The following is a 19,927-nucleotide window of genomic DNA, read 5'->3' on the forward strand; positions in this document are numbered from 1 at the left end:
GAAACACATTGGGTGGGTCACACACCTCAGCGAATGGCAATGGCAAACTCCTTCTGAACAAATCTTGCCAAGAAAATGCTGTGACAACTTTGTCTTAGGGTGGCCATAAGGAAAAAATGATCTGAAGGCACACAGCAACAAAAATTGAAAAGGGAGCAAATTGTTAGCTTTGCGTTGTTGTTAACTGCCCTCAAGTTGCCCTCCATCCTTGGCAATCCTATAAATAAGGCATCTCCAAGACACCTTTTCTTCAAGGGCCCTGCTCAGTTCCTGCAGACTGAGGGCTTTGTCCTCTTTAATTGAGTCTACTCATCTGAAATGTAATCTTCTTCTCTTCCTACTTTTTTCTATCTTTCCAGGCACTGTTATCTTTTCTAATGAATCATACCTTTTCTTGAGGTCCCTCCACTGGCTGCCTATCAGCTTCCGGGCCCAGTACAAGGTGTTGGTTATCACCTTTAAAGCCCTAAATGGCTTGGGTCCAAGCTATCTTAGGGACCGCCTCCTCCCGTACAATCCTCCCCGCGCTCTCCGGTCCTCTGGGAGGAACTTACTACAGTCTCTAAAATCTAGGCTTGCGGCGACCTCCCAGAGGGCGTTCTCTGCTGTCACCCCTAGACTGTGGAACAACCTGCCGGATGAGATCCATCAGATAACATCATTAGACAGCTTTAAAAAAGCGGTCAAGACGGATCTCTTCCGGCAGGCCTTTCCAGATTAACCATCCCGGCCCAGGTTCCCAGGTTCCCTGATTCCCTCATTCCTCCCGTGGCCCCATCTTAGTGATGGTCGAGGATCAACAGAGGGATATCAGGGTTTTTAGTTTTTAATTGTTGTTTTTATGCATTGACATTGTGTTTTTAATATGTTATACTGTTTAATATTGTCTTAAGGGGGGGAGGGATAAAGTGTTTTTAATTGTCATATTTTATATTTTACTGTTGTTAACCGCCCGGATTGGTTTGCCAGAGGGCGGTATACAAATAATAATAATAATAATAATAATTATTATTATTATTATTATTATTATTATTATTATTATTGATGTAGCAACTGAATTGTTATTGCTATATTTGTATTATTTGTATTTGAGAGGCAGTTATGGGATTTTCTGGCTCATGTACCAGAGTAATTTGGCTGGCTTTTGGTATTATGTTCTTTGCATAATACACACATTTGTGTGTATGTATGTCATTTGCTGCTTCACATCAGGCATGTAAATCAGCCCTGCCCCAAGCAACAAATTCAGGCTAAAGAGAGTTGCTTTATATCAGTTGTTTTGCCATTTCTTCATCTAATCCATGACTAGCATTGGCAGTGTCTCTACAGGATACTTCTCTACACCCCAACTATTTTATTCTTAGCTGCTATCTTATTCTTTTGGCAGCAGATGCTTAGGGACTCTTCTGCTGGCAAAGCAGATACTGTGTACTGAACCAGAGCTTGGAAAAGTTCATTTTTCAGACTACGATGTGGGGAATCCCCCAGCCAATATGTAATCCAGAAAAGTAACTTTTCCAACCACTGCATTGAGCTATGATTCCTCCCCAGTATACATATCATCCCTTCCCTAACTCTTACCTTTGCAGTGGGTGGACGGACGTGAGCCAAGATCTTGTAAACGTTCCAATTATTCTGGAAACTCCTGTAAAAATAATAAAGGCCAGAGATTAGCATCATCTAAAATGGGCCCACAGTCTGTTCCATCAAGTAGGTCAACTGATGCTGTGCAATATCTGAGAGACACAGCCATGAATCAAAAATTCCCTGGTTCAAATCTCACCCCCACTCAAAAAGCAGACAGTCTCTCTCAACCTCATCCCTGTTTACATTCATTTAACTTGCACACTTGTTGTAACATGATAATTATGTGAAGCACGGTGAACACTGGCAAATGCTAATTACTACTTTCAGGCATCTCCATCCCAAGCCCCTTGCATTCCTGCTCTTCTTTCCAGAGCTGTTCCTAAAGACCAGGGAACCTTCTGAACCAAAGGAGACCTTCTGGAACAAAGGGCTGTACCAGGAATTAAGCTTTGAGAAAACCCCTGTTCACATAAGGAAGTGCTTCAAAGGTGCATACTTCTTATAGGGCCGCCCCTAGCATGAGGCAGAGTAATAAAGGCACCTGAGGCAGAAAATGTTAGCTGTTGCGATTTGTTAGATATGAATGTGCTATTGTTGTTGTGTGCCTTCAAGTCATTTCTGACTTATGACAACCTAAAGTGAACCTAGCACAGCGTTCTCCTGGCATGATTTGTTCAGAGGGGTTTGTTTTTGCCTTCCTCTGAGGTTGAGAGAGTGTGATTTGCCCAAGGTCAGCCAGCTTGTACATTGTCCTTCACCCAATGTCCTTCACCCTCAGTCTCTTTGACCTATCAATCAGATTATTAAAGTTTACATTTTGTGTAGGGGGGGGGAGTACTGCTTAGAAAAATTGCTTTTTAGACAAAAATTCCCATGGCATCTGGGGAATGTGAGATGTTGTAATCCAAAAACATAACTTTCTCCAGCTCGGAGAAAAAAAAAACCCTTACATTGTACAATGGCCCAATAAGTTGGCATTCATGGTGTTTCTTCCCTCACCTTCCTCTAAGTTTAAGAGCTTCATCGAACCGCCCTTCATTCATTGCAGTTGTGACATCTTTTGTCTGTTGAAAGAAAAAGTTACAACTTCTTACAGGGAGGACTTGACCCCAACTTCCTCTGACCAAACTACAAAGGATTCCACAGGATGCCACTACAGCAAGTAAAGGTGGAATCAAAGCACCATAAATGCGAAAGGACACCAGGAATGGGGAGAGAGACATGTAAAATTTCTGCCTTTGGCTGCAAAACAACCTGACCAGGCTAGATACCACATGCTTTATGTGTTTCTGGGGGAGGGAGGACAGGGCGTCATCTACTGCACCATCTCAGGCACCAAAATGTCTCAATCCAGCCCTGGATTAATGTAGCAGGGATGAGAGGGCCCAGAAAAACTCACCACTTGGACACACTCCATAAGAGGAAGACGGATGGCTTGGTTACCAGAGAGGCTGACAACACATGCTGGTGTATCTGGAGTTCCCTCCAGTAAGGCCATGACAGCTTCCACACCCATCCTGCTTCCCTATAAGATGAAGAACAGAAAAGAAGGATGCTGCTGTCATTGCTGGAAACTTGGGGGGCTGAGGGGGTTTCCATTCCAGGTGACCCCACAATGCTCTGTGGCCAGACCCATATGGGAATAATCCTTTTAAGAGATCTGGTTCACCCACTCACCCTCCTGTTACCCATTCTGCTCCATATAAATTTTAGTATAAATGATAGCCCTTAATGACCCCTAGATGAACTCTAATAGCCTGTCCACCATTGCCAGCAAGGCATGAGGACATGCACACACACCCCTGAGGGGTACCCATATCATCATATCTAGAGAGTCACATAAGAGGATTATCATAGGACCAGGAAGAGCAAATGTTTGCCTTCCCTGAGGCTGTTGCCCCCTCCTTGGGTCTGATGTCCGAGCAGCTTAAGACCACTAAGACAATCAGACAGGGACATCCAGGTGAAAAGAAAGTAATTAAACACCTTTGTTCTCACCATCAAGCACCTTTGCCAGAAGCAAGATTTTGCCTATAAATATCATCAGATTTGCCTGTTCACTGGGCCAGTCTGGATTTCAAGGGGAAGCTATGTCCCTTTGAATCTTGGCTCCTGGCCAGTCATTCCATGGCTGAGCCTCATGCCATCCTCATCATATTCCATTTGGATTCCTGGAGGGAGTCTACATTCTGGTATGTATCACCCCAGTGATGCCTAAAATCCTATTCCATGCTAACTCCTGCTTTTCCTGAGCCTTGAATGCATGTGTGTGTGTATGCGCAGCGAATGTGTTTTCCCTATTTCAATAAATTAGACATCTAGTTATTAAAGTCTGTCTCTGCTCCATTTATTGGGATCCCCTGGTCTACTCCGTATACACATCGGGAGACGATTCTGCAAGGGCCGTCATAGCAGGCCTTCCTCTTGCAATATTTGAGCTAAACTACTATAATAAAATTCCCCTAAATGGACCCTTGGCTACACTCCCTCCTCCCACTCTTCTGCCTTTCCGCTGTTTGGTTCTTCAAGCAAGCAAATCACCTGCTAAAGTTTTTTAAAGTCATGATCTTATGTTCTTATCTGCTGTGCCCAACTTCTGTTTCTGCCATATTGTTATAATATATAATTTTACATATATTGCCATTGTTTTTAATCCAACTGGAGGCACTATGAGTGCTTTGTCCACAATGAAAGAAGTGAGTGCACTGTTTTGTTTCTTAGGAGATTACTACACATGGCTTTTAAACTGCAATTACAGTCAGAAAATAGCACTTTTGGTGACACTTATCACACATGCCACCTTTGTCCCATAGCTGCTATGTCTCCAAAGCATGATTAAAGTGTCCCTTTTCACTTATGGGGGAAACCTGTCAATAAGCTCACAATTGCCAGGGTAGTTGTTATATTGGCAGTCACATAGTGTCAGTGTCTCCTCCTTTCCCACTCCCCCTCACTATTCCCAAGCAGATTGATTGCCTGTATTTTTTTCTACTGTCTTTCTTTTTCTTAAATTGCATTAGCATAATTCCCGAATCATGTTACAAATAAAAATGAAAATGAAAATGAAAGGCACATTGGGTAGGGCATAGGGCAGGGAGATGGGGTTAAAGGGGAATGTGGAAGACGGCATAATGGAAGAAACAGCCCCAGTCACAATATTGCAGAGCAGTGCAATAATGGCTGCTCTCAAGCTGATATGTTTCTGGTTTTGTTAACTAAAGTGACTGCAGCGAGAATGGGGCTCATGTGGCAATATCCTTAATGCAGGGGTAAAAATCCTGCAGCTTTCCATATGTTGTTGGACTACAGCTTCCTGCAGCCCTAGCCAGTACAGCCGACGGTGAGTGTTGGAGTTGGCAACCGTTGCATGCCTATACTCACTGGTAGTTAGACTGCAGGAGTTTAGGCACAGCATGTTTATCGTAACTTCATGTTGGTTTCCTTACACCCACTCTCTTCCTGCATCACAAAGCCTTTCTGTGTTCTCTGGGGTCTCATACTCTTGCACACCTTTCATTCTCTCTTTGCCTGTCTTTCATGAAGCATGTGTGAGAAGAGCTCTCTCTGGGAAGAAGTTCCAACTCTCTTGATACCATGTAATAATTAATAATAATAATTTGTTTTATTTATATACCGCTATTCCAAAGATCATAGTGGTGAACAGCAAGTAAGCTAATTAGCAAGTAAGCTTATTTGCCCCCAACAGTCTGGGTACTAATTTTAGCGACCACGGAAGGATGCAAGCCTGAGTCGAGCTTGGGCCCTTTTGCTGGTCTTGAACTCGCAACCTTGTGGTTTTGAGTGAATGGCTGCAGTACAGGCATTTAACCACTGCACCACCAGGGCTCCATGTATGGCTGTTACTTTTCTTACCTGCCTCAAAAAGATGAACCTGTGCTGATTAGGCACAGGAATTTGTGCAAAAACTGCTTTTATATACCTAATAAAAGAAGGCTAAGTTTGATTTCTTTCTCTGCTACATACTGTGTGCATGGGGAGTGGACTGGCAAGCTATTTCAAACTTCTGCCCAGCACATAAGACACCACTAGACTTTTTGTTGATATTGAGAAATGTCACTGTTTCATACCCCAAGCAATTAATTCCAAAGCTTGGCAAAATTACTTTTTTGACTATAGCTGTTGGAATCTCCAAGGCAAGATGGCCAATGGCTGTACTGTGTGGAATATCTTGGGAACTGTTGTCACCCCATCTCCATCTAAAAAGAGAAATTCTTCTGAGCTCTGATTAATTCTAGAGCAGGTTGCAACCTACCACTGCTACAGGCAGAGGGGCTACACATTGAGAAGCTTGCTCTCCTGCTTCACTATACAACATCCATCACAAATACAAGCACACTGTATATATAAAAGGTATTTGGAACAGAACTGTGTAGTTGTTGTTGTTTTTACCAGGATACGGTCAAAAGCAGAGGGGGTCCCACCACGTTGTACATGTCCAAGGATGGTGACTCTCGTGTCATAGCCCAGGCGTTTCACAACCAGCTGTAGAAGAAAGAGGGGAACAAAATTATCTTAGCACTTCCAAATTTAGAATAATAGAGTTGAAAGGGACCATACAGACCATCTTGCCCAACCTCATGCCATGCAGGAATACACAATCAAAGCAATCCTGAGAAATGCCCATCCAACCACTGTTATAGAGTCCTCCAAAGAGAAAAAGTCCACTATCTTCCAAACAGTCTATTCCACTGCAAAACTGTTCTGGAAGTTGTTGTTGTCTAAGAAGTAATGTTCCCAAGTTGTGTGTACTCCAGTTCATATCAAGTACATGCTCATACTTCCCCCGCGAACAAGAGCCATCACTTCTCTAACCAGCTTCAAACGGAGTTGAAGACCATCCTGTTCAGGGCAGCGTTCCCAGGCATTGCATAATTGTCACTTGCTATTTGATGTTCTTTTGTTGCCTGTTTTATTGAATCATTTCCTATATTGCTATGTATTTTATATGTATTATCCTACTAGAGAGGCCCCTTCCCCACCACCACTCCCTTTGTGTCATGTCTTTTTAGATTGTAAGCCTGAGGTGAAGGGAACCGTCCAATTAAAAAGATTGTGTGTACAGCGCTGTGTAAATTTACAGCGCTTTATAAATAAAGGTTAATCATAATAATAATAATACTTGGAGGGGTGTGAGGCATGTGAATATGAATGCTTTCCCCCATAATTTTTTCCTTTGAATGGGTTTACTAGTGTACCAGGGGATATTCTGACCCAGCTGCCTTTCTAGCTTGCATGGAGTGTTTTCTGGAAGTTGTAGTTCAAAAAAGTAACTTTTCTAAATTTGGGGTATAAAACCTGGATCATTTATTCATAATTTCTTCTAACTATATACACCTTGGCCCCCTTAATTGTACTGAGTTGTCAAGAGGGTATTTCTTCCTCTTAGCTATATGCTTCATTTCATCTCAATTCCAGGCCAAAGGCAAACCCAACAGATCCAAACAGAAACAGGATTGTTGTCACTCACAGTCTTAATGTCTTCTGATGTGATGGCCTTGCCATGCTTGTCAATGGCTCCTTCAGCCACAATAATGATGTTCAGCCTTGAGCCTCGAGTTCTTGTCTGTAAGAGAAGAGAAGTGAAGAAGATCCATTCTAAACTGGCCTTGAGATCTTGTTTTGGAAGAAGAATTGCCTACATCATCCTAGAAGACAAAGTTTCCAGACTATCACAACTACATTGTGCAGAACTGGCATGCATACTGGGGCTGACAGATGCTATGTAGCAGCTCATGCCCCATTCGACTAAGCATTAAGCCCTCAGATATGGACTCTTTTGTTTTGTTTACCTCTGTTAGCCTCCTGCACAAATGATCCTCCCAGCCATCTTCTGGTGGAGATTCTGGAATGAAAACCCAGTCTGCTCCACTTGCCAAGGCTGTTACAAGAGCTAGGTAACTACAAGAAGAGAGAAAAGGTGAAAGAGATCACCGATTTGAGCCCAAATAGACCTGAAAGAAGGCTTTGAAAATCCATGTGAGGTAAATGCTATATCAAAAGTTATCCAGCGTTAACTAGACTGTAAGGAATGTGGCTTGCCAATTTCTAAAAATATAAAAATAATACTCCACATCATTCTGTGTGGTAAAAAATTGTAAGCGGTCTGCATTCAGACATGGTTTCCCAGAGCTGAGAAGAGCTTTCTTATCTCAGCAGATGAATTATGCCTGGAATAAAGGCACATAAAATGGATTACAATAATGACAAAGCAGACAATGTCCCCAGTCTTCTAAATATGGAACAAATAAGAAAATATCCTTCTTAGTCTATTAGTGGAAGCCCCCAGGTTTTTAAAGCCTAGAAAAAGTTTACGAATATCTAACCATAAAGGTTGTACTTCTTGAATATTAATAGAATAAGACATTCTGGGGATGTTCACCTGTTTATGAACACACAAACAGTGTTTTATGCCACTGGCACATGGAAAGTTGGCTGGTTTGCAGAATATACAGTCGGCCCTCTGTATCCATGGTTTTTTTTATCCATGAATTCAAGTATCCATGGCTTGAAAATATTCAAAAAATATAAATTCCAAAAAGCAAACCTTGATTTTACCATTTTCTATAAGGGACACCATTTTACTACACCACTGTATTAAATGGGACTTGAACATGCACAGATTTTGGCATTAGCAGGGGGTCCTGGAACCAAACCCAAATGAATACCAAGGTCTCTCTGTATAATGTTAACAAATGAACAAGGATGTTCATACATTACAATAAATCATGGTTTGTTGCTTAAGTCACACTAATTGCATTCACTGCACAGCAAATAACCAAACAGTGACTTGTCTTCCCTATTTCATATCTTTTTCTTTCCCAACAAACCAGAATCAAACCACAATGGCAGGTTTGGATGTCAAGACAAACCATGGTTTAAAACAAGGCAGAATCTGGAAAGAAAGCACAAACCACAATGGGCTGTGTGTGCCATATGGCTGGTTAACAATTTCATGCCTTGTGAGCAGAGGTAGGTTTATCTCAACAAACCACACGATTGCTTGTTGTAATGGGTGAACACAAAGTGTGTGCTTACATACTGAGCTGTTTCAGATCCATTCTGAGAACAAGTCAGAACACCTCTTTGGCCTTTTAAATCCCCCTCTCCACGCTCTCAGTTAACCATAACTATGGTTGGTGGAAACAAGCCAACAACTAAGCATTGTTTATGAAGCTGACTTCTTTCAAATAACTACATAGTTAAGATATGTTACGTTTTGGGTTTGGACAATACATCAAACTGTGGTTAATCTAAAATGAAAGCAGAAGATTCGGATTTCCTCATAGTCATGCTGAAGAAAAAGTGGGGAGGACTAAGGGCTGGTTCTCACTGGCCTTTATGCCGGGTTACCAATCGAATCCAAGGAATGGCGTTCCTATTGGAAACCGAATTAACTCTAGAACAGTTCTAGAGTAACCCGCAATCGTTCCCACTTAAAATCAAATCGTAAAGCGGGTTTTTATTTGATCCGTGTTATCGTCATTTAACGCGGGTTAAAAAAATAGAAGGGTCGAACCTACATTTTCCCCTTGATTTGGGACAGGAATCGGAGTATTTAAATAGGAACAATCAGCCTCTGAAATCGGGTTAACTGGATGGGAGGAGCGGAACGCGATGGGCTGGCCTTGGGGTGTCACCCTCTTTGGTCTCTTTCTGCATCGCCAGCGCCATTTTCTTCCATTCGCATAGACTCCCCCCCACCCGGTGGATTGCAACCTCCCCTCTGTTTGAGGAGAACCACTGAACACCATTTGTAATGGAGAAAGGCTGGATGCACAGCAATCTGGGGGGAAATAGAGCCTTTCCTTCTCTCTTTCCCAAACGGAATCTGGGGAGACATAGGAAACCCTGGATATGTGTGTGTGTGTGTGTGTGTGTGTGTGTGTGTATTCCACTTTATCTCTATCCCTGGAGACTTCTGCCCTCTCCTCTTTTGTATTGTGTCCTCCTTTCTATCCTGGACGTCTCTTGCTCATGCTTTATTCGGCTTTCACTCTCTCTTCTCTCTTAAGTCTGCCGCCTCTTGCCTCTGGGATCATTCTCTTTTCCACTTTTCTGTCTTGTGTCTCTATCTCACTTAAACCCACTGCCTTCTCCTCCTTGATCCCATTTTCCAACCCTGGGCTTTGGATCCAGAGTCTCTACCCACTTAAACCCACTGTTTTCTCCTCCTTGATCCGATTTGGCAAACACACACACACACACACACACAATAGATAGACAGACAGACAGACATGATATTATATATATATATATGCGAATTTGCGGAACCGAGGCTCTTTCCAGAAGAACTAAGGATGGCTCCCAAGACAGCCCTGGGAGCAATCTTCCCCAAAGATTCTCTCCCCATGGGGCGGCCAAAGCGAATCTGGGGAACCGAGGCTCTTTCCAGAGGAACTATGGGATGGTTGTGTTTGTTGTGTTTGTGAGACATTTATCCTCCTCTGCCAGAGAGTGCTGGTGCCATAATAAACTATCATTCCCAGGATTCCTTAGCACTTAGTTATGGCAGTTAATATGGGGAGACACAGAAGAGGACGAATAAGCACCTCTGATTGGCTCTTTTTAAAAAAACAACCGCAAAATTTATAACTAATTAAAAACAGCCAGGTAGTGGGAACACAGGTACAGGCTACATCGGTGTATGTTACTCCGAATTAATGTGACGTCATGATGACGTGCTTTGATTGACAGCCGAAAAAGGCGAGTGCGAACGAAATAACGCTAAAACCGGGTTATATATACACCAGTTCATTCTTGAACAGGAACGAAAGTGGATCATTAACAGCGATTCAGTTGGTACATGAGAACAAAGAAAAAAAAGCGATTTGGAACGTGGGATAACACGTGTGTTATTTTGAATCGGATTTAACAGAAGCGGTGTATTTTAAATCATTGTAAATCGTAAGTGAGAACAACCCCTAAGAGTTTGACCTTGGGAAGAGACACATTATGCAAAACCATGATGTAGTGTTACATCCAAATACAGCCAATATTCCATTTAGGAAAACAGTATTATTTCTTACCCACAGTGACGACCCATCACTTCCAGCACAAAGGTCCTCTGATGGCTGTAAAGACAAAACCAAATCTGGCAGTGAAAATGGGAACCACTAAGGTTATTTATTTACAACACTGGTATACTGCTTTATGATGACATTTTTCAGAGCAAGTAGATTTGCACCAACTGATTTTTATATAGCAGGGGGAGACTGGCTTCTGCTTGCATAACTGACACATTATTCCATAGCCTTGGCTTAAAGATTGTTCATATCCCTAGCACTTTAGACTAATAAACTGCCATTTGTTACATAATCTGTATCTATTTGGTGGTCTCTCTCATCACCATCTAGTCAACTGGGCTCCCAAGTTAAGACCAACAGTATAGACATAATGTGAACAGGCAGATACATGATGTGAACAGTCTTGCTTTATATTTTTTAAATACACACTTATTTCTTTACTATTCAAGCTTGAGAGCCTTACATTTTACAAAGTATCTTCCAAATCAGTGCTCAGCCTGTAACACTGCTCCATCTATATTGACTGTTTTGTTTATCTGTTTCCTTTTCCCCCATATCATTAGTTTCATGTTTACATATTCCTTCTAATTAATTCTGATATGTCCCAACTGGCAAACCCTGCTTTACATTCATTCAGGCACAACTACTCATAGGACTTTATCAAATGGGGATAATCGGGGGTTTAAAGAGTCAGTATCCCAGGATCACCCGATTTTCCTGGGATATTGACTCTTTAAACCCCCGATTTTCCTCTAATTTCCCCCCATGTGATAAAGTCCATAGAAAATATATTTATACACACATGATCACACACACACTATTAATTTCCCCAACATGTTCTCTGCAATAAAGCACACAGTCCTTTAAAAGACCCAACAAGCTTGTACAAGTGAGCATGTATAGGCTGATAAATAGCATTTTAGTTCTCATCCATGGTGCCAAAACACCTGAAAGCTCGGCCTAACAGGGAGAGTTCTTTTTATGGGCTCTGGTGGAAGAAAAAAAAAGTCAAAGGGTAAGGATCTACCTTTCTTAGAACTAATGACAAAAGATCTAAAAATTAAGTGGCTCAACAAATTGCCCAGTGTCCTTCTAGGTTTTGTGAACCAAACAAAATCAAATTCTGTAACTTCCACAAATAATCCAAATTAAGCCACTGTTTGCATGTGTTTGCTTCATTTAATTTGTTCTTTTCATGAGGAATGACAAAAGAGCTTCCAAGATTTTCTTAGCCATTGTGTATTTTCAAATCTAATCTTGAGTGCTGGAAACTTATTTTTGAGACTTAAAAAAGTATATTATTAATGAAAAGCTAAAGATTTTGCAGAATTCTGGGATCAAACATCAAATTTCTATGTTCATGAAAAGACATCAAAGAAATGCAGAAGACAGGCCTACAAGACTGTCTGCATATTGGAAAATTGACTTTTTTGGACTACAGTTCCCAGCATTCAATACCAGCATGGGGATTCTGGGAGCAACCCAAAAACACTCTTGACCTTGCATGAGATTTACCTTTGGGCAGTGGTGGTGATAGCATCCACTATCTCCATTATTCTATGGAGGGCAGAGTCTGTACCAATGGTCATGTCGGTACCACAAAAGTCATTATCAATAGAACCAACCATTCCAACAATGTTCAGGAAACTGGATCTATTGGCTTCTTCTGTTGTAATACCACCTGAAAGGGAATCAAGCAAAATAACAATAAAAATGGAATATCAACAGATGTCAAAATAGATATCACTGTTGCAAGAGCATTCTTAGACCGAAACTGATGGATGGGGATGGACAGAAATTAGTATTTTATTTTGTATTTTGGGCTTTGGAAGCATAGGGTTGCTGGTTCTGTGTTGTCTTGTATTAGAATTGCACTGGAGCTACTGGGGACTGATGCCTAAAACATTTAGAAGGGAAAAGATTGTCTCCTGTTTTAATGTAAGCCTTACCACCTCAGTTAGCATTTTGCTGTGGTTGGGCTGGTGGCCAATTCCTTCAAAGACCCAAGAGCACCTTGAAGTCAATGATTTATGGCAATCCCATCATTGAATTTTCTTTGTAGAATTTACTCATGGGAGGTTTGCCATTGCCTTGCTCTGAGGCTCAGGGAGTGTGACCTGCCTGAGGTTACCTCTTTCTTCAGCTATGTATCAGTCAAAATGATGTCTGAAAGTGATATAAGCCTGAAAAATAAGGAATTATGTGCAGGGAATGGGAGGGTGCTTTTGCATATTTTTGGCACACTTTTGCAGTTTTTTGATGCTGTCTTCAGACAAACAGCACCCCCCAATGAATAAGGTGACTTCAGGGGACTGTCAGTGGGCCACATGTGTGAAGGTCAATAGGCCACTTGTGGCTCATAAGCTACACTTTCCCAAACTCTACTCTAAAGTGTTATTTTAAAAGCAAAGAGGGTGAAGAGGGCAAAGCTTCTAAACTACTGCAGTTGTTAGGTCAAATGGCAGCCAGAAACTCTCTTGAGTCTCTCGCAAATCACCCAGAGATCTATCAATAACTCTAGGTTTCTCTTCTCTGCCCACTTCCCCTTAGAACAGCAGCATTTTAGATAAATCCCTCAGTGCTAGAACTTAGAGCTATGACAAGCTAGAAGCAAAAAACACAGGGCAGATGCTGAATGATGAAGGGGACACAGAGAATGTAGTCTCTGGGTGTAATTTTGCAAAGCTATGAACTGGCGAGTCTATCAGTCCCTCTTCAGTGTAGTTCTATATGTTTTCATTACTGGCTGGTGGAAGGAGGGAAAAACATGTCTTCCCATCCTGTGGTTGTTCTGCTTTTAGTTCCACTTCCTAGACTTTGATGGGCACAACACCACAATACCTGTTTTAATCAGATCCTGCAGCAAACTGGTCCATTCTGCTCGGAAGGTGTCAGCTCCGGTCAAGCTACCGTCACCCCCAATCACACACAAGTTTGTTATTCCTCTTTTTACCAGGTTGCGTGCAGCTTTCAGGCGTCCTTCACGTGTGCGGAAATCCTGGCACCGGGCACTCCCAATCACTGTGCCGCCCTGGGTCGGAACAAACCAGGGGAAAGAATAAGCTTTTAAAACTGAAGTGAAAACGGGCAGCCCTCTGTTTCTGCAGGGGATCCGTTCCGGACACCCCCCCCCCCCAAATACGGAAACTGGCAGATATTCAAGCATCATAGGTTTGAATAGGCCCATTTTAATCCCCTCCATATGCTCCTCACGAATAAGCAAGGGTCACGGATCTGAAGTCTGGCAACTGTAATTTTCAAAACTGATCTGACATTAGTGGTATGTTCATGTTGTTGTTGGTGGTTATATCCCTCTTTCCCCCCAGATTGGAACTCAAAGCAGCTTACGACAATCAAAAAAGACATTGTTAAAAATGGTTAAAAATCCATAAGGTACAAAAGTTAAACCAAGATTAAACAATTAAAAATAAAAATAAAAACCAAATTAAAACATATATCATTAAATACACCCACACATGGATATGGAGGGCTGATTATATTGGTAACATATATGCATATGCAATTAGCCCTCCACATTTGGGGGTTTAATTTAGGTGGATTTGATTATTCACGGATCAATTACTGCCATCTCCCTATTCCATTTGTACTAGGGATTACAAGGCTTGCAAGACTGAAAACATGCAGTGAGGCTTGTAAATGCTTATTAAAAATGGCATAGAGCAGCAGTGGAGATGGCAGCAAGTTCCACCAGCTGCCCACTTTTGACTTGCGAAGGAACCCTGCTGTCTTGAAGGCATCTATGGTGGGATGAATCTACAGAACATACCTTTTGTGTGTTTTAAATGTAGTTTTGGGGACCTAGAGTTATTCACATTTTTTCCATGTTTGCGGAGGTCATTTGCCCCAAGCAAATGTGGAAGGCTGACTGTATTCATAGGAATAAAAATCTCTCCAAAGTCAAATACATCCTGTTTATGAAAAGTAGCTAGGTTGTCTGTAAAGCTACTAGGGTGCTGTGGTTTGAATAATGGACTGGGACTTAAGAGATCCAGGTTGCAATCCACATTGAACCATGAGTTTCACTGGTTGATTTTAGGTCACTTTCTCCTAGCCTGGCCAACTTCACAGGGAGTTTATGTGGATAAAATGGGGAGAAGGAAAACCATATACATGTCCTTGAGCTCACTGGAGACTGTACCAGGACCCTCTGCCATTCTTGCTTATGACATCCAAACAGCTTCCACACAACTCTTCAATGCAAGTATGGCTGCAGGAAAAGGTCATCTCCAATTTCAAGTTTATTTTGGGTCTCAAGGCATTCATTGTGACCCTAGCAGGAGTGGTATCATTACACTTAAGACATATAACCTTGGCAGTGACCCCAACTGATGAAAAGGTCAAGATGTTACAATAATTTTCCTCTTGGACAGGAACCCCTCCCTCAGAGAACCAATGGCCTCAACAAACGTTATAAAGAGAAAAACAATTTTCAAGCGTCAAGGAATAATAATTTTAAAAACCAAACTGACATATGTGGAATTTTCATAGTTTTTACTACATCCCTCAGAGATTGTATGGTATTTTCCTGCATGGAATACTAATATTATATTAAATACAACATATTAATTTTATATTATTCAGTAAAATATATTGACATTATAGATTAATATATTTAATAAAATCTCATTCAGCCAGTCATTTTTATAAGTATTGCTTCATCTCATAGATGGGATTAAGAGCAAAATTATGCAAATACTACCAAAAGATAACTTTAAGCATTAGTAAGCAGGTTATTTAGACAGATATGAAGTGTCATGGAGATGGTCCCTAAAGTCAAATACACTCAATTTATGAAAGTTAGTGTAAGTATGTGTAAAGCTACTAGGGTGTTGTGCTTTGAGTATTGGACTGGGATTTAAAAGATCCACGCTGTAATCCCTACTGAACCAAGAGACTCGTTGGCTGATTTTAGATCACTTTCTCTTAGCCTGGCCACTTTACAGGGAGCTTGTGAAGATAAAATAGGGAGAAGGAAAGTCATGTTCATGCCCTTGAATTCACTGGAAGAAAGCCAAGATATAAAAGTTAGAGATACATTAACAAATAAACCTGTAATTGAAACCTCCATGTTTAGAGGCAATATATTACTGAATACAATACCAGCATCAGATTTTGGGGACAAAACAACCAGAAGGCCAATATCTCCATGTCTTCCTGGTGGAGTTTCCTGGAGGTATCTGGCTGGTCAGTGTTAAAAACAGAACACTGGACTTGAGGAACCCTTCTATTCTTATGTTCTTAACATCTTGCTCAAGAGCTATCTATCTATGTACCTAAAACAGCCTTTCCCAACTCAGGGTGCATCAACACTGTAGAAACAATGCAATTTGACACCATTTTAACTGCCATGGCTCCATCCTACAGAATCTTGATATTTGTAGTTTTGTGAGGCACCAGCACTCTTTGGTAGAGAGGACTAAAGACTTTGTTAAAATCACAAATCCCATGATTCCATAGGATGGAACTGTAACACTTAAGTGGTGTCAATCTGCATTATTTCTATAGGGTAGATGCACCCTTGTGTCCTTGTGGGTTGTTAGACCACTGCTCCCATAATCTCTGGGCAACTTCTGGCTAGGACTTACAGCAGTTGTAATTAAATACACTGGAGAATGGTAGGTAGGTTAGACAAATTTAAAATATCCCAACAGATCCTTACCTATTTCCCTCCTGAAAATTTCTAAAAAAGTAAGGAAATGAAAATGAATTCTGAAGACCTCTTTCTTGGGATGTTCTTTCTAACATTAGGTTCGTTTGTCTCACTGTAAAGTCCTTGAAGGAACCCATGTTTCTTGGTCTAGGTAGTTAAGTCATCATCACACATAACTCCAACTTTGTTTCATTTGCTGTTTGTGAAATGGACTATTGTGTCTATTTGATCTCAGTTATGAACTGCACAGGACTGGAGAAGATCCCATAACCCATTAAAAATGAACATAAACTACAAGTAAGTTAATGGGTTTACTGCATGATGTTATTAGCTACCGAAATTCATGGTAAACACTCAAGGGTAATTATAACAAATGTTACAGTTCCATTCTTGAAATAGTTAATGTGGTGTTCCAGAAGCTGCTCAGAAAACTAATTTTGTAGCATCCTATCTGTTCTCGTGATCTATGATTCTATAGTTGTATATTTTAAGAAGGAAGCTTATTCTCAGGCCAATTTCTTAGGCAGTAAATAAAACCAAACACCATGAAGAAAGATAATGCTCCTGGTTTTTGTCTGAACACAAGAGCACTACCTGGCTTTCCTGATGAATCCATACTTTACAGGAAAGCTGAAAATAGCTTATAAGATTCTCCACGCACTTGAGACAACTTATATGCATCTGTGTCCACTGTGTTTCACAAGACAGGTTTCTGAAGGGACCAAGAATAGCAGTCAAGATGTTCTCCTAGATGGGCGACTCAGTCCCAGCAATAATAGTTGCACATAACAGCTGTCATCTTTTGTATAACATTCTTTGCAGTTACCCAGATAGCTTAGAAAGAAGTACTGCCATTTTAAACAGTAAACTTGTGTTTCTACCTACCAGTCACTATTCTTGTGACTATTTCAAGTAGCATCTACCAGAATGTAAATTTGCTTGTAGCCTGAACATATGTATTTACTTCTCACTGTGCTGCTTGCCCTGCCCTGCTTTTCCCATGAACAGTTAAAGGATGATTGGAAGCACCAAGAAATAATTTAAAACCAAACAAAATTATGAAGTGCAATACTACAGAAACAAGCAGATATGAATTCTATAGGTGGGATGGACAATCTTTTTTTTCATCAAGGGCACATTCCTCCAAGGGTCATGTACTAGTGGTGTGCATAAGTTCATGAGGAACAAAACCAGAGCCTAAAGGCCATATTTACTCATCTTTTTTCTATAGGCACTCTGGACTGTCAAGGCCTTCTGAGAAACTTAGCTTGTGGAAGACAACTCTTAAGCCTCTCACAACCTGTGGGAGTTGTAAGGAATGAAATTCCAGTGATTGACTTACCAGTTGCAGCATCATAGAAACACTTTCCCATGTTGCTTCCCTAATATTGTCACCACCGTCTACAAGACCTTGGTAGCCCTGGGAAGGAAATACAGAAGAAATTGTTAAAAGAGAAGATTTTTAAAGCCATCTGCTCAAAAGCTATTGAACATGAGATACATATAATTATAGCTGTTGCTCAACATACAATCGCTTACTGTATGGAACCATGTTCAAAATAAGATTCTATCCAAATACAGGAGAGGACAGAGGCAGGTTGGGGTTACATAATATTTGGCTTGGATGAGGAATTCTCAGAATACTTTCAGTTCCTTTCACAACCCAGGACACTGAATGGGAAATACCTCAACAAAGGACACACTTAGTATGGAGTCTTGGCATCAAGGGAACTGCTTTGACATTGCCATCACTATGCTATTCATGCTGATGTGTTCTGTTTGGTCTACCAGCAACCATTGCCTGAGTGAGGACAATTTGATGCTGGGGGATAAAAAACATATGGGCAATATCCAGATGGTAATTCTACAAGCTGCTCTGGGATCCCATTGCCAAACCAAATGCAGAAATTGAGACTAAGGAAAATGAAAACTGCCCTAGAGATGTCAGAGACACGAAGGATTAAACTGGGCACCTACTGCATTCAAAGCATGTACTCTGCCATTGACCAACAGTGTAATCCACTGGGCTGCAGTTTAGCAAACCCAAGTGACTAAACCTAGGCTTTGTTGCTCTCTTTTCCAAGCCTATCCAGCCAATCTGCAAATGCTCAAAGCACTCAAATGGTGTAACAAAAAATAATAATAATACTGAGCAGAGTTAGCACCATATACAAGTAGCTCTTCTCTGGTACTAAACAGATATAGAAGGAAGGAAGTATTCTTCTAGTACAGAATGCTAGTAGCCCCGATTATTGTTTGTAAAGATAGGTTTATATATACACTAGGTGGAGGTGGAAATAAATAAGTATCAGGCACACTATTTTCAAACAGAAAACACTCAAGTTGCATCTTGTTAATTGTCTCCAACATCCAAAGAATCCACTTTTTAGCATAACCTCAGTTCAGGAAGGAAAAGTCTGGGTTGGAACCTTTGTGTGTGTGTGTGTGTGTGCGCACAATTTTAAAAAACATTCAAGCAGTTCCATACATGGAGGAAAAAAGTGAAAATAGCACACCATGCCCAACATTAAGAACCCACAACTTAAAGTGATGCAGTTCACTCTCCTACTTCATGATACTACCACCAAATTTTGCAGCATGTGAAAAGCAGATCTTAGACCCAATCTAGATGGGCCTTTGCTCCGCCCCCAGCACGTACTCGCACAGGCCGAGAACTGGGGGCGTCAAAATGGCGGCGCCCTATACAGATGGGTGTTGCCATTTTGACATGACAACCGCCTAGTGTCTGCACGTCTCAGCATCACAACGGTGCTGGAAAAAGAAGCCGCTTTTGCGGCTACTTTTTGCTATGCAGGGGAGTCGTGCGGTTTGTCCGCTGCGGCTCCCTCACGCAGCAAACACGGGCGCCGTCAGAGCGCCCTTTTTGGGTGCTCTGTAAAGCACCATTGACTGGGTTTAGAGAACGTTTGGTACTCCAGATTTTTTGGAATTCAAATCCCTCCGACAACATTCTCAGTCAGCATAGTGAATGGCAAGAGATTTAGGGAGTTTTACTAAGGTTCTATTAAGGTTCTCTACCCTTGCCTGAGATGCCATTCCCAATTGAACGAAGAGAAGCACTCAAGGAAGGGAACAATCACATATACCTACTTCATGAACGAAGAACACTTTGGCACCCGTGTATATGCCTACTCGGACCACTGCCCGGACTGCAGCATTCATGCCTGTTCAAAATCAAAGAAGAAGAGATGCCTACAATCAAAACTTGTCATGTACAGGATTACAGTACTTCAGTTTAGAAATTCTAGCTTCAGTAGTAAACCAGAAAAACTTTATTCAGAAACCAAAGATGTTTTTAGCATATGTACATTGTTAAGATTGAAAAGCTAGTGTTGATACAGTGTAATTAAACATACAGTAATTCAAATTTTGAGTGGGCTGACACCCCATTCGCCCATACAGACTTGTTTTCCCTCTTTCCTAGGTTTGCCTCTCCTTATAATCCTGTACCATCCATTCCTATATGACTGAGAAAAGCACAACCTCTCTTTCGTGTCCCATCTGTTTATTAACCACCACAAGAATGTGTACAATAGTCTTAGCAATTAATTTATGAATACATATTCCATCATCCAGTATTGGTATAATAATGTAACATGTTGTA

General features: G+C 41.2%; 1 protein-coding gene across 1 annotated transcript in view; it reads right to left on the reverse strand.

Annotated features, from left to right (window-relative positions):
- Positions 1-19,927, reverse strand: part of LOC121920469 (ATP-dependent 6-phosphofructokinase, muscle type-like) — a 50,247-nt gene that overhangs the window by 8,874 nt on the left and 21,446 nt on the right. Inside the window, exons 3-13 of the mRNA XM_042447611.1 lie at positions 19,414-19,487; positions 17,645-17,722; positions 13,473-13,662; positions 12,147-12,312; positions 10,635-10,679; positions 7,398-7,506; positions 7,076-7,171; positions 5,998-6,090; positions 2,987-3,112; positions 2,587-2,651; positions 1,576-1,645 (exon numbers count right to left, since the gene is read on the reverse strand). Coding sequence (XP_042303545.1) covers positions 1,576-1,645; positions 2,587-2,651; positions 2,987-3,112; positions 5,998-6,090; positions 7,076-7,171; positions 7,398-7,506; positions 10,635-10,679; positions 12,147-12,312; positions 13,473-13,662; positions 17,645-17,722; positions 19,414-19,487 — 1,112 coding nt within the window. The remainder of the gene's footprint in view (positions 1-1,575; positions 1,646-2,586; positions 2,652-2,986; positions 3,113-5,997; positions 6,091-7,075; positions 7,172-7,397; positions 7,507-10,634; positions 10,680-12,146; positions 12,313-13,472; positions 13,663-17,644; positions 17,723-19,413; positions 19,488-19,927) is intronic.

This window comes from Sceloporus undulatus, chromosome 2 (genome assembly GCF_019175285.1).
Source record: "Sceloporus undulatus isolate JIND9_A2432 ecotype Alabama chromosome 2, SceUnd_v1.1, whole genome shotgun sequence".
Taxonomy (NCBI): Eukaryota; Metazoa; Chordata; class Lepidosauria; order Squamata; family Phrynosomatidae; genus Sceloporus; species Sceloporus undulatus.